The sequence below is a fragment of the Uloborus diversus genome, chromosome 6 (assembly GCF_026930045.1).
Source record: "Uloborus diversus isolate 005 chromosome 6, Udiv.v.3.1, whole genome shotgun sequence".
Taxonomy (NCBI): domain Eukaryota; kingdom Metazoa; phylum Arthropoda; class Arachnida; order Araneae; family Uloboridae; genus Uloborus; species Uloborus diversus.
Window position 1 is genome coordinate 97104665 of NC_072736.1, and position 14614 is coordinate 97119278.

At 33.1% G+C, this 14614-nt stretch overlaps 2 protein-coding genes across 2 annotated transcripts in view; one reads left to right on the forward strand and one right to left on the reverse strand.

Annotated features, from left to right (window-relative positions):
- LOC129224874 (unconventional myosin-XVIIIa-like) overlaps positions 1-11908 on the reverse strand; it is a 37056-nt gene extending 25148 nt beyond the window's left edge. The window contains exons 1-2 of the mRNA XM_054859420.1: positions 11720-11908; positions 2317-3381 (exon numbers count right to left, since the gene is read on the reverse strand). Coding sequence (XP_054715395.1) covers positions 2317-3366 — 1050 coding nt within the window. The 5' untranslated portion in view covers positions 3367-3381; positions 11720-11908. The remainder of the gene's footprint in view (positions 1-2316; positions 3382-11719) is intronic.
- A 1020-nt stretch (positions 11909-12928) lies between these two features.
- LOC129225307 (14-3-3 protein epsilon) overlaps positions 12929-14614 on the forward strand; it is a 29385-nt gene continuing 27699 nt past the window's right edge. The window contains exon 1 of the mRNA XM_054859898.1: positions 12929-13179. Coding sequence (XP_054715873.1) covers positions 13116-13179 — 64 coding nt within the window. The 5' untranslated portion in view covers positions 12929-13115. The remainder of the gene's footprint in view (positions 13180-14614) is intronic.

Below are 14614 nucleotides of genomic sequence, written 5' to 3' on the forward strand. Positions count from 1 at the left end.
TGAAATAGATCTATTGATAAACCCAAGCATCTTATTGGTTTTGTTGCTAGCAATGCTGCACTGTTCGCTAAACTTTAAATCCTGACTTATTAAGACCCCCCCTTTGTCTGCACCTTGCAAATAATAACTTGTACGCTTATTTCCATGCCCTAAATGTAGCACTTGACATTTCCCAACATTTACAGCCGTACCCCATTTATCAGCCCACTCCCTAATATGATCTAGATCCTCTTGCAGCTGATTTGCTTGTTCTTCATTTTCTACAGTCCCCATAAATTTGACATCATCAGCAAAACAATTCATGTTCTCAGAAATATTTTTGTGAATATCGTTCATAAAGACAATGAACAAAACAGGCCCTAACACTGATCCTTGAGGAACCCCGCTTAAGACCTCACTCCAATTAGAATAAATTCCCCTTACAACTACCCTTTGTTTCCTTCCGGTCAACCAGTTTTTCACCCAAATGAAAGTTTTCCCTCCTATTCCTATATCAGCTAATTTGCTAAGTAGAGCAACATGCGGTACCTTATCGAAAGCTTTTTGAAAATCAATGTAAACAACAACTACAGGCTTCTTATTGTCCAAAGTCATGGTAACTTTGTCATAGAAATGTAATAAATTAGTTGCACAAGATTTACCTTTCCTGAAACCGTACTGAAAACTAGTCAATAGATTATTAGTCTCTAGAAAATTTACTATCTTAATTTTCATCAATGTTTCAAAAATTTTGCAAACCACCGAAGTTAGACTCACAGGTCTATTATTTTCCGCACTCCCTTTAGACCCTTTCTTGAAGAGCGGTGTAATGTTAGCCAGCTTCCAGTCCTCTGGCACTGTCCCCGAGTTATAAGAAGCATTGAAAATCTTTGTAATTACATCTGCTAATTCCTCCGCACATTCAACTAAAACTTTTGGATAAATATTATCTGGTCCTGGAGCCTTAGTCTCTTTATTTTTTTTCAAATGAAGTAAAACGTCATCCCTGGAAAATACAAAGTCCTCAAGCTGTACTACAGCTTGTGTCTTGTTGGTGTCAACTGTTGAGATACAGTTATCGTTAAAAACACTCGAAAAAAGTTATTAAGAACATTAGCAATATCACTATCATCCTGAATTAAAATTCCGTGCTCATCAACCAGTGGCCCAATATGACTATTTCGAACTTTCCCCAAATTAGCGTATGCAAAAAACCTCTTGGGATTCCTGTTTATGTTATCTGTCAGTCTTTGCTCCAACTCTCTTTTCTGAATCCGTACCAAATACTTAAATTTACGCCTTGCCTTACAATATTGGAGCCTATCTGCACTATGACCTGTTTCTCTAAACCTATGAAAAGCAGCTTGCTTGTAATTTAGAGCGTCTTTAGTTTCCCTGGAGAACCACATTGGTCAAATTTTAGTGTTGACACCCTTTATCCTAAAGGAAACATAATCCCCAACCGTATTCGCTAGATTTTCCTTAAACTATGCCCACTGAAGATTCAAACTACTATTCAGAATGTATCAATATATTTGCACATCAGAATAAGTTTTTACCACATTGAGATTCAAGTTCAAATTATTTAATTTAATTATCATTTAAAAATATATGTATTTCATATACAAAACTAGTTGCATTATCCTGCAGGGATTCTTTGCACACCAACTGCATAGCATATCAAGGACAATTTGATACTTTTTTACAGTAATTTTACTGTGCTTAAAGTTTTCAAATGAGAAACACAGCTTTTCATTTGAAAGTTTTGAATTTAGACAAAAAGATGAACTTTCAAAATTTAAATTGTCAGAGAATGCTTTTGTATTTTGTAACACAGAAAAAAAAAAAAGACTTTTTAACTGAGTACCTTAATTTTGACTTTTGAAAAGTTGTGGTGATGATAGAGAATTGTGTTCAGAGACTGGCAGTTTAAAAATATTTTACTGTAACAGAAAAACTTAAAAAAAAAATAAAAATAAAAAACAAGATTTCCCTTTCATTGCAAATTAATTTTTGTCACACTGTTAAACAATTTATCACTAAAATCAGTATAGTTAACATTAAGGAGCCCAAAAAATCATTTTAAAAGAACACCGTTATGAAAAATTGTATAAGGAGGCGCATTTCACTTTTACTCCTCCAAAAACTATTTCTGTTTGCAGCTTGTTTTTCAATGCTATTAAACTATTTACGCAAGAGCCTACACAGTTCTACCAAGTCGTATGCAGTTCACAAGCCACAGGTTATGGACCTCACCCACAAGTGATGTACTAAATATAATACATCTTGATATTTTGACTATATAAAAAAAAACAATGCTGCATTAACATGACTTACCATTGCTGTGAACTTTTTAACACTTGTAGGTGATACAATTCCAGATATACTTCTATCTGGCTCATCAGAAGATTCATCCCAGTATCTTTTTGTCAGCTCCCTCAACTCTGGCACCGTCTGTACTTTTAGGACTACATTATCTTCAGAGGATCGGATTAATTCAATTATTTCTTCTCTGGGCTTATTTTCAACTGATACATTGTTTACTCCTAAGAGACGATCACCAGGCAGCAAGCCTGATTCATTGGTTTTTCCAAGCCCACTTGGCTCGGCAAACACAACAGCAACCCTGGACTCAATTTCTGGGGAATGACGCTCCAATGTCGCAGCTCTGCGCAGGGCAAAACCGAAATCTCCAGTTGGCTGACGTTTGATTAGTAATGTTCGAATTCGAGGAGGAGGTAAACAAGTTACTGGGGGAAGCCTCAAACTTGAAGCGTACGACTTCCATCTAATTCCATAGCCCCCTTGTTCTCCAGGAGGCACTTGTGAGGGTGGTGCGGATGGCACACTCGGCTTTGCTTGACTGGTTACTAAACCAATGTTGATATCACCAGATCCAGGATGATTCATTTGGTCCATGAAGGCCATCATCTCATTGGTTAAATTAGCTGTTCCTAAATGCAATGAAGCCATGGAATAAGTACTTCCTTGAGGAGATGGAGTTGTCTCACTGTTATGATTTATTTGGTTTGGTTTCACAAGTAAGGTTGGTTTCTTGGGCACCGGAGGTGGCTTACGAGAGGGACTTCCAGATTTGCTTGCATCCATATTCGTAATGCTACTGCCTGATGGGCTGGAATCATGAGCAGAGCTGAGACTGTAATCACTGCTGTTACTTTGTTTTTCAGAGGCATCATCTTGATCCCTTGCTGTGGAAGATCGAGGACTTGTGAAACTTCTTCTGACTTCATCTAAACGTTTCAATTCATCTTGAGTCAAGGTATCTTTCTCTAAAGTTGATTTACGATCTTTTCTATCTTTCTTGTCTTTCTTCTTTTTATCTTCTTTTTCCTTCTCCTTGTCTTTATCCTTTTTCCACCGAAACATCTTCAAAAATTAATCCTATTAAACAAATATTGTTTTAATTGACCGTTGAGAATGATAAAACTAAAAATAAATGAACACTGAGCTAATACAATGTTGTGACAGTATATTATTTTGGTAATTTTTAATAACAAATGAATAACATTAATATGATTTGAAAAACATGGTAATGTAATTATTGCAATTTTTATATTGTACATGTCAAAGTTCAAAAAATAAATATTGGATATATATCATGATATAATCGATTGGCATATATTAGAAAATCTTTCAAATAATTTCCTCAATTTTAATTCATAATAAGTCATGCCTCTATGATATGGTTAAAAGTAAAAAAGGATATATGAAAAAAAAAAGTGAAAAAATATATTATTTTTTAAGAAATAGAGTAAATTTGAGACATCATAAAGTCGAAGGGATAGTAAAAAAAATTTTGAGATATCGAGTTTTCGAGATAACAAGATGATAATTATAATAAAAAAATGTTCAAAAATTAGTCACTACAGTTAAAACAAGTGGGAACATATCTTGAAAGTTGAAAAAAAGTCTGAATACAATAAAAAAAATTTTAATTTTTAAAATGAACCAAAATAATAGAGAAAAAAGAATGCCCTAGTGAAGTAGCAAAATGTAGTGATGTACCACGACTAAACCTATCAAAGATTGGGATTACTAAGTTGCAGAATTTTTCCAAACGAGTTTTGAGCACCCGAGAACAAAAGAAGTTGGACAAAGGATTACACCATTCCCTGTGTCTCTAAAGGAGTTTTCAGTTAACCTCCCCATTTTACGAAAGGGGAAATAGAATTTACATATGTACTAGAGGTACCCTCACGGCTTTGCCTGTACTAGAAAATTAAAAAGTCATTTGGTTCGCCTGTATATTTACAAATAATGGATGATGAATTTCTCATCAATATGATACGTTAATTTGCTCGCCCATGTTATGGTAATTTGCTCGTCTATGTTATGATAATTTGCTCGATAAAATGTTTATAAAATTGGAATCGAAAAAGAACAAAATCGAATTTTCGAAAAATCGCTTTGAAGTGCACACCCCTATGATATGAACTAATTTTGTGCCAAATTTCATAAAAATTGGCGGAACGGTCTAGGCGTTATGCACGTCAGAGATCCAGACTTTCAGCTTTATTAAGAAAATGTCCCTCTGATGTTAATTTACAATGGTCAAAAATTTGTTGCAGCCATCAAAATATAAAATATTTATAAGAGCTTTTTAAACTGTTCTTAAATTATTTTCCCTTAGTTCTTTCTTTTCCCCCTTCTACTAACTTCTCAATTTGTTCACATTAACTACAGAAATTTGCCGGTCAAGAGAAACTAAACCCAAACCAGCCAGAACTTGCTGCTTCAATTTTGCCCATTGCTCTATTTGGGACACCAGTTAAATATGCTCCCCATATTGTATTCTGAAGCATATAGGAATTCTCATTCAAAAAGATGCTGTTAATGACAATCAACTTTCTAAATCTGTATTTTTTGTGTCCCCTTCTCATTCAAGCTCTATTTTAGTCTTCAAAAATATTACACTTCTTATTTTGAAATGCATTTCTGTCAGGCACATTTTTCATTTTCCCAGACCAACAATATATTTTGTAGCTCCACCAAATCAACATATACAGGGAAAAAACATATCTATTATAGAATAGATCTTATTTACACGCATATTTTTAAATTGACAAAATTTCAGTTCAAATAAAATTGATTTAATTTTATGCTGGTGATAAGCTCATATTATGTAATTATCTGGTAATACATACTAGTGCTAATTTAATTTTACTTTACAAATTAAAGTTCTGTAAAAAAATAAACAAAAATTTCCTTTTTTAATTTTCTATAATAATAGAACGTTAGTAAACTAGATTTGAAATTAATTTTTAAAATATACTACTTTGGAAAATAATAGATTTTTTTTTTTTTTCATTTTTTTGGTGCCAGCAAGACGTGGATAAGTATAGATAAAAATTTATGAAGTTTTTTCAAAGTTCTAGAATACCTTATTGCAGCCCCCAACGCAGAATACTTTACGATGTTCTGCAATGCAAAATCATTTGACCAAAATTGTTCTGCAAGTACTTCAAGCATTGTACACAAAAAAAAAAAAAAAAAACGTGACATTTTTCCACAAATTGGGTGCCAAAACAAAATGGTTTCATATAGGAGTTTTATTTATTTTTTTTTTTTTAACTGGACTGTTGCTATTTATTTTTGTGGAAATGAGATATTTCTGGAAACATCACAGCTTTCAACCAAATGACTAATTAACCCGAGATTGCTCGCGTGACCAAAGCGAACGGGAGTGCTCGTGCAGGGTATCCATACCCAAGGAGGTTTTTTAGTATTTTTGAGTTTTTTTTTTCAAAAAGGTTGAAAATGCAAATAAGAGAAAAGAGTACAATTATAAAATACTTTCTTAAAAGACTTGCATTTCATTTCTACATTTTTTTGCAAATGCATGTCATGTGGTCCATGCAAATGTTTTTGTTACACACACAAATTTGGTATTTGTCTTTTATATTGGGGTTTTCAGTACAGCTTTTGTACATTGACTGTTTTTTTAGCAGGGGATGCAAAGTCTTCACTAGATCCTAGTTTTAATTTTAAGTCTCTTGGAAGCATTGCATATACTTTAGTTCAGAACTGTAGCAGAAATACTCGCGCAGGGTATGATAAACCCGTAGAAGTCAATTCCAAAGAAACTAATTTTAGAATGTCCCCACCGTTTCTACCCCTTAAAGGTTATGCCCTATGGGTCAGCTACTCAAGGAATCGTCCACTTCCAAAAAAAAGGTAAGAAGAAATTTGATTGAAAGCGAAGAGGTATGTGTCATACCCTGCGCTAGCAATCTTGGGTTAAAGAGCACTGAATTTGGAGAATTAGTTGATCATGAAAACTATAAAATCAAAAAAACTTTAACAAGGTGTCAAAAATAAACCGATTGAGATTCTCCAAAAACAGTTTATGTATGCTTTCTAAAATGCATAGAAAGCGCAAAGATAAATTTTTTTATAAAAATCCAAACCTAGGTGTCAAATCACATTTTTTTTGGTCAATTTTACAAGGCATCAAGGAGCAATTAAAATAATGTTACTAAACAAATAAATTACTAAAATAATAAATAAAATGAGTCGATTTTGAGTTGCACATAATAAAATATTTCAAAACTTTTTGATTAATTGAAATACTTTCTGAATGCGAAGGGATTGAAATCTCAAACAAGACGCGCAATTTCCGGCAGGTGATGGATGTGTTTCAATGTTGGCATGTTTCCAAAACATACGTGGATGGTGGAAATTGCAATTGATGAAGATCGATTAGGAAAGTCCAACAAAGGACTTATCGAATTCAACATCGCGAGCTTTCCGCCAAATTATCGTAATTTGTGAGAATTTTAAAATTTCTTCTAATTTTAAGAAATTTGCAGAATTTCTGCAAAATTCTATCTTGAGCTGGAAGATATTTGTAGAAAATCTGCAGTTTCTACAGGTTTTCTGCACTGCGGTTTCTGCATATTTTCGGTACCGCATTTTCTGCAGATTCACTGCAGAAATTTCCCTGAAACTTGCAGAATTTCTGTAGAAAATTTGTCAGTTTTCTTCCCACATTTGAACAGAATTGTTCTGCAGCTCAGGCATCTGTTCTGTGACGTATGTTGTAAATTTAGTCAGGATTGCTATTTTGCCCACTTTTTTGTAAAAATACCGGGACGCCGGAAGAAACTGGACAAAATGAACAAAACTGGACGAAATGGACAAAATGAAAAATAAACCGATTATACATACATAAATTTATTGTTATGGTGTAATAATATCAGTATATCATTCTAACACATATTTTACTATGAATTAATCATTTAATTAAAATATAATCATTAGCTTTAGAATTTCATAAAACTAAAATTCTTTTTAATTACACATTGGTGCAGCTAGTTTTAGATCATGATTTACTTAAAAGTAATAAAATTTAGCAATGTGAATATGTTATTCGGCATGATTAGACAATTATATACAATAGTAAAAAATAAACTCAATGGGAAAGCCAAATGAAATACTTGGAGACATACATACAAAACAAAGATTTATAGACTAAATATATTTTATAACTGTTAATGTTTCGAGTTTTTATTGATGTCACCCCATAGTAAAATATTTATGTACTCTCATATTTTATTGATATGTTAATGTCATACAAATTAAGTAAAATTACCAGTACTTTAGTAGGTTTGTGGGTACTCAGAACAATGTACCGGAAGAGCTATACTAGGCAAGAGGGAAGATAGCTTTAAAAGGCCCATTAATCTTCATTGGGGACTAATAAATTGACTAAGAACAGTCTAGTCAGATCCTGTTGCTGATCATCACATTTGTATTGCAAGAGATTTCACTTCATGCCAACATTTCTTTTATTAATATCAAAAAGTTTTTCTTTTCTTTTTAAATATGATTTTTAATGCTTTGAAACTCAAACCTTTAAAAACGTTTTATTGCTACTTTTTAATTTTATGAATGCACTTATGGGCAATGAACATCCACATCACAGGTAAACACCATAAAATTTACAGCTGATGTGCTTGTTTTATAAATGCTATTACATGCATTATAATTTATTTTAACACTCATTTCATTTATTAACACACTTACATAAACTTCAACAGATCTTACTTTTTTTTATTTTCACTTTAAAATAATTTACCATCAATTGTTTAGATTTATGTATGCTATTTTTATATTAAAATATTACTTGAATAGGAAAAATCTATATAATTATTTATTATTTTCAAACTTCAAATTTTTAATTTTAAACTTCCAGTTTTTACTGATGAAGTGGACAAAATGGACCAAATGACATTTTGTCCGGGACAGTTTCTCCCAGGATTTCCAAGCGGTTTTTTCCGCGGTGGACAAAATAGGACAACCCAGAATTTAGTAGTATTCTGCTTTGGGGATTGCAGCGATTCCCAAAGTGTGTTCCGCGGAACCCTAGGATTCTGTAGAATGATGAGAAGGGTTCTGCCACAAGTTAAGTTATTGCAAAAATTATTTTCCACAGTAAATTAATAAAAAAATTTAAAAAAAAAAAGAAAAAAAAATACCAAGGATTTAAAATGCCACGCCAGATTGTAGTTGTAGTCGTCATAGTGTTTTGCATCGTCATACAAGCATAACAAAGAAAACTCCATGTGATTTGAAGCAAATTCTCCCCTTAGCTCTTACAGTAGTTTTATCAAGTTTCATCCCATCCAGTTACGACTATTCAGCTATATTTATATTATTGATATTAGAAACAGTAAAAGTAGTTAACACAAATAACTACTTTTCCAAGCAGAAATATGCTGGCTTTCCGCAATTTTTAGGAGATTGTATGAATTTCCTGGCGAACTGAAGCTTTTTTCTAACTGGAACAAAAAACATCTATATTGTACGCTTTCAATGTTATGTATGCAGAGCAATAGGGATTGCAAATGTGTAAAAAATTTTGTCTGATTCCATGCTTTACGCTTTGAGTTGGAATGCCCATAAAAAATCAGTCAAATACATGTAGACGCAGATACATAGACAGATAGCTTCGAAAAATGCTTAAAGTAGGTTGGACACAACTTAAAACTGGCTAATGTGTCAAAATATGAAAAATTTCTCAAACCTGATAGTTTCTCCTATATAGAAGTAATTATGATAGTGAATGATTATTATTTATCATTTGACTTTCAGATAGATAGCATTTTGTCTTAGGGGTTCCTTGAAGTGTAAGTGAAGCGTTAAGGGTTCCGTACCTCAAAAGGTTTGGGAACCGCTGCCTTATTGCATAACTTTTCCGCACTATGACAAATAATTTCTAAAAAAATCAGCCTATCCTACTGTTAACACAAACTTAAGAAATGTGCTCTTTACCCATGAGGAATTTTAGCAACTTTTGCTCTTATTTCAATGAGGATTTGTATAGATGATAGTCTTCATACTTATGGATTTTTAGGGAGTTATAGTTATTCTAATATGAATTTTCGAGAACAGTTATCTATACTTTGTTTTTTTGTATTTTTAAGGAGCGTGCTTCTTTTTTAGGAACATCTTGCTGTCTTTAGACTTGTTCTCATCCTGATGGACATTTTTTAATTATAATGGAAATATTGAGATACTGTTGCCTTTACGTTCTACTCTAATAGAGCTTTGTAAGGACTGGTGCTCTTATTCCATGAAGTTTTAAAGAGTTGTATGTATTCGAATGGAGATTTTTTAGGGATTGTCTTACTTTTGCTGTTCCTATTTTAAAAAGGAATTCTTAGAATAGTTATCCTCTTTTCAGACAAAGAATTTTAAAATTGATCTCCTCATATTCTCATCATTAAGGAGAGCTGTAACGGCTGCCTCAAGGGAAGGTCAATCAAACTTCCCGAAAAACTCCTTATCGGCAAAAATGTTATCACACGAGTCAGAAAATTTGGTGGTGTCTCGAAAATCCGAGGTAATTGGGGCTCACCTCACCCTTGATTACTGAAAGCTCGTATTATCCAGAAAATTTTTCGACATAGCTTGGAAGACATAAGGAGAAGCACCTTTTACTTCCTTGCATCAAGAAATGGAACTATTGTCTTCACGAAAAAAATTATCACTGAAACTTCAATATACATTTCCTTTCAATCGCTTTTAGATTAATTTCAACCAAATTTTTTCTCGATATCCCAATGCATTTATATGAGCAAGGCAACCAAAACATCTTCAATTCCTCAATGTATTGTTATTACTTGCTGAAAGTAGTCTATAAGTTTTACAGCAGCAAAATATTTTTAGATTTTAATGAAAATCATATTTTTAGCTATTAAAAAATATAAATTAAAATATAAATGAAGCACCACGGATTAAGCAGAACCTCGAACTTTCGAGGCTCTATTGCAATTTTTTGACAATGCCTAATGTCCCCTTTCAATAGGATGCAGGCAGTTACATGTGCTTGTGCATGCTGATATTTAATCATCTGTTAAAACATCAAGTTTCATTCAGTAAATTGAGAATTTCTCTCCTTAACAAAAACTTACTGTGTTTAAGGCACCTTTGACTGCTGTTCTAACTTTAATGCTTTTTCAAATTATAAATTTGATTAAACTAATTCATTTTAATGAAGACTAACCACAGGCACACTAGATGGGATCATGAGCCCCTTCCCCCTCCGTTGGTCTGTAAGTGACCATGGTAACAGCTGCATTTCAAAGTTTATATTTCGAAAAAAAGTCTCTAAACCCCTCATTTATAGGTAAAAATGACTTAGACCCCCTTTTAAACAAGAAGCTGGATCTGCCCTTGAACGCAGGCCCATCATTTATGGGGTAGAAGAGGCTATAGTGATTGTACAGACTTTGATAAAGCAGTGTATTTACATAATGTGGGTGTGGTTTTTGTTGTTTTTCAATGTGAAATGAGTTCCCCATATCTTTTGTCACATTTAATTAAGAAAAAATTTTTAAATGACAGTCCTGCCACAATAAAAGTTCCCAAAGACTTGATTTTGGCCAGGATTTTTTGGGTGTTATGTGTGCATCCAAATTCCATCGTACATAACATTAGTAACGTCATCCTGAAAAATCGACGAGGGAATGCCCATAGATCAAAGCATAAGTTAGGGAAATAAAAAAGTGGCACAACACAGGTAGTAAAATTTTAAAAAGTATGGGGAGGGGAGTTTGTTTGCCGATAAAGTATGGGACGCTTCTTCCCCTCGACTACACATCACTACATGATACGAGTGGAAATACATTACAGGTAGTCTTTTTTAAAATATTTTGCGCAAACCTTGCACGACAGATCCTAGAAAATTTTTATTCTTTACTCAAAACATGTTAATGTTCTTGAAATAATGTCAAGTTTTGTTAGTGTTTCCATCAAATTTGCAAAGTATTAAAAGTGTTTATTTTATACTTTCTAGTTGTAAAAAAAAAAAAAAAAAAGTTAGAATCTAATTCTTTTTTTAAATAAGCTGAAAAGAAACAATACAAAAATTCCTTAACACAAGCAAATACCAATATATAAACAAAACATTAAAGACGCCTAGAACGAAAAAGCGCGATAGAAAATCATGACACAAACGGGTTTTTTTAAATAAAAACAAATGATGTTAATCAAAATGAAAGTAAGAAATAGTTCACTGCAATCATATTGTTCATGATGTCATAGAATAGTTTTGTGATACTTTTTATTTTTTCCAATATCTAAGTAGCGTGTTAAACACTGCTGTTAAAATGAATGATTTTTCATTAAATTGAAACTGTCACAAGTAGGAGATATTTTGAATAAATAAATCTATGTATTCAACTCATGCAAATAGCTAGAAATCCTTCAAAAATACCTTTCTGATAAATCAATAATATAAGAAGCTGAAGCTCATGGTCTTTAGAATACTGTCAAGGATTAAAATTCCAGTAAACAGAAGGGATTAAACTTTAAACAAACATCGCCAAATATTTGAAGAAGCAAAAAGTCTGCAAGCTGAACATAAGTTTTACATGATTTTAATTTTAAAAGGCAATAGTTCAAATAAAATGTCAAATTTAACACCGGAAGATAAGTTAACAAACGTCACATCCGTCACACCTGTCTGTCATCATACTTTCGTTTCACTTCATTATCAAAAAGTGACATTCTCAAGGGTTACGTTCGTCGAACTCAACCGCTCAACCGGTGACTAACCGCAGCGTTCTTTGATCAATCGGTTATCTCACCAGTTACCGTTTTAAGCTAATGGTTGGTTGATTGGATCATGTGATCATTTGTTGTCACGTGATTAACCAACCGGTAGATACCGGTTGAGGTCGTCAAACGTAAGCAAGGCGGCTTCACTCTTCGGTGGCTCATACCGGTGCTTCTCGCACCACTGATCGCGTTTTTTATATTTTAATCTTAATTGCTTATGGGTCTTTCTAATTAATGAGACATTTAACTTTTCTCGCAAACTGTCTCACATATTTCTCCCCTCCCCTTTTTTTAGAGTCCCTATAGGGACTACTTTTCTTAATCAATTGACGATTGACGAACAAACAATGGATATGCCTAAGCTGACTGTTTTACCATTAATGATGACTCAGACAATGAATACTTACATTATCGATGGAAATTTTGATTGAAATTACTTTTGAACTTGACATTCCAAAGGCACATTCCTCCTTAGCTAAAGGCCCTCCTTTTAAATTTGAAGTTTCGCTTGCATTGACAAAGAAGAAAATAGTGATGGAAAAAAAAGGGACATCTGCAGTTGGTTCTGTGGAAACTATTGTTCTCGTTTATTGCTCCTCCGTTTTTGCTTATCGACTGAAAAAAATGAGCAGAACATCAGAAAAAGTTTCAGTTTCGGAATAGCATTACGTATACTTTAGATTTAGAGAAACGTTTAGACTTTTTTTATCTTAATAAACCAATTCCTTTAATAGTTCAGTAAAATTTTGATAGTAACTGAAAAGTACTAATCATCATTGATTTCTTTTAATAATTTACCACGTGTTTGATGCTACTGGTAATATTTCTAGCATTTTAATCCAAAACCTGGCATCAAATTTTCCATGAAATGCGGCCATTTTCCATGATTGTGGGTGGTACGTGACTGAGGCATTTAAAAATATCTCTGGGAAGTTTTACATTCTTCGAAGTTCAGTTAATTTCTTTTCTTTAGTGTAGGAGTCGTGTCTACAGTCAGACTTATAACCTTATTAGATACTTTTATATACCTTTACCTTTCTTATTACTGAAGTATGGCTGACCGGGAGGATAATGTCTACAAAGCTAAGCTTGCCGAACAAGCAGAGCGATATGATGGTGAGCAATTTAAATGCTTTTTAATGGTATTTCTTTCTGCAATGAATATTTTTTAGTTTACCTCCATTATCTACGGGAAATTTGACATTGAATCTGACACCTCTTCTAACAAATGTTTTGGTTTCATTATGCATTACGAAGTCGAACTTGTAATAAAATTTCATGTAATTAATATTTTAAATGGACTTTCTTTCTAGGAAGTTGTACCCTAATTAATGCAAAACTCTATAGCTTATGGAGTGTTTTCATGATTATTTTTTTCTCTTTAAAACTCAGTAGGTTATAGTTATTTTACTCAGAAAAATTGTCTGCTGCTACGTTAGAATAGATCTTTAAGGTATAAGGATACTCATGCGATAAATTTCTGCTGTCAAAAGTTACATCAAAGGTCCATTGACATTCAAATGTTGCTTGAATAATCTCATTTAATTTAAATATGTTATTGCTTTGTCTGGAATTGTAGTCAGTAATTTTACATCAAGTGTTAACGGCTGTTTGTAAACTAACCTCTTTGATTTTGTGGAGAAGGAAAGAAACCTAAATATTCTCCCAAGTTTTTTAGGATTATCCAAATAAGTTCTGAACTAAAGTGCTCCCATTATTTTCCAGTATTGAATGTGCTCTGAATTATAGCAAGTTTAGGAAAACATTGAAAATACACAAAACTAGTTGCTTATGTCCATTTTCAACGTTGTTTTCCTACCTTTACTTCGTAGCACAATGTTATCCATCCAATCATTTCTTACGTACTGGGCAATTTCATTTTTGCTGCTAACGACTGTTTGCATGTGGTGTAATGAGAAACCATTAAAAAAAATTGATATGTTCATTTTAATTGAATGCTTTGTAAATTAATTGAATGAGGCAGTGAATGAAAAGTAGCTTTATTTTTTTACAAAAGTTTTAGGTCTTTCAACAATAAGGAAGTTTTATTATTCAATCATTAATTGAACCTTTTTTTTGGGGGGTGGGGGATTATTAAGTAGGTCCTTGCTCAGCCAATCTTAAGAAATGAGTTATTTGCACATGCCTTTCAAACTGCTTTGGGGCAGTGGCGGATCCACAGGGGGGAGGAGCAATCACCACCCAAAGGCGTATAAATTCAAAACATCAGGGAGAAGACCACCAAACTCCCCCCCCCCCCCCCCAACACATCACAAAAAACACCTACAACTGCTTTTATGTCTTTCATTTCAAAACTTTTCCAGGGAAGAGTTCTTTGACCCCCCCCCCCTCCCAAATCTCATTTAAGATCATCAAAACTTTCGAATTTTGGCTGCTATAAGTATGAAAAAATCGAAGGGGAAGATTCCTTGAATCCCATCCTTTTACTTTATGTTACCAAAAGTCATCCTAAAATTGTTTTTAAGACTTAAAGACTACTTTGGAACTTGAATAAGAATATATTCCGGGGGAGAGTTTTGAACCTTATGCC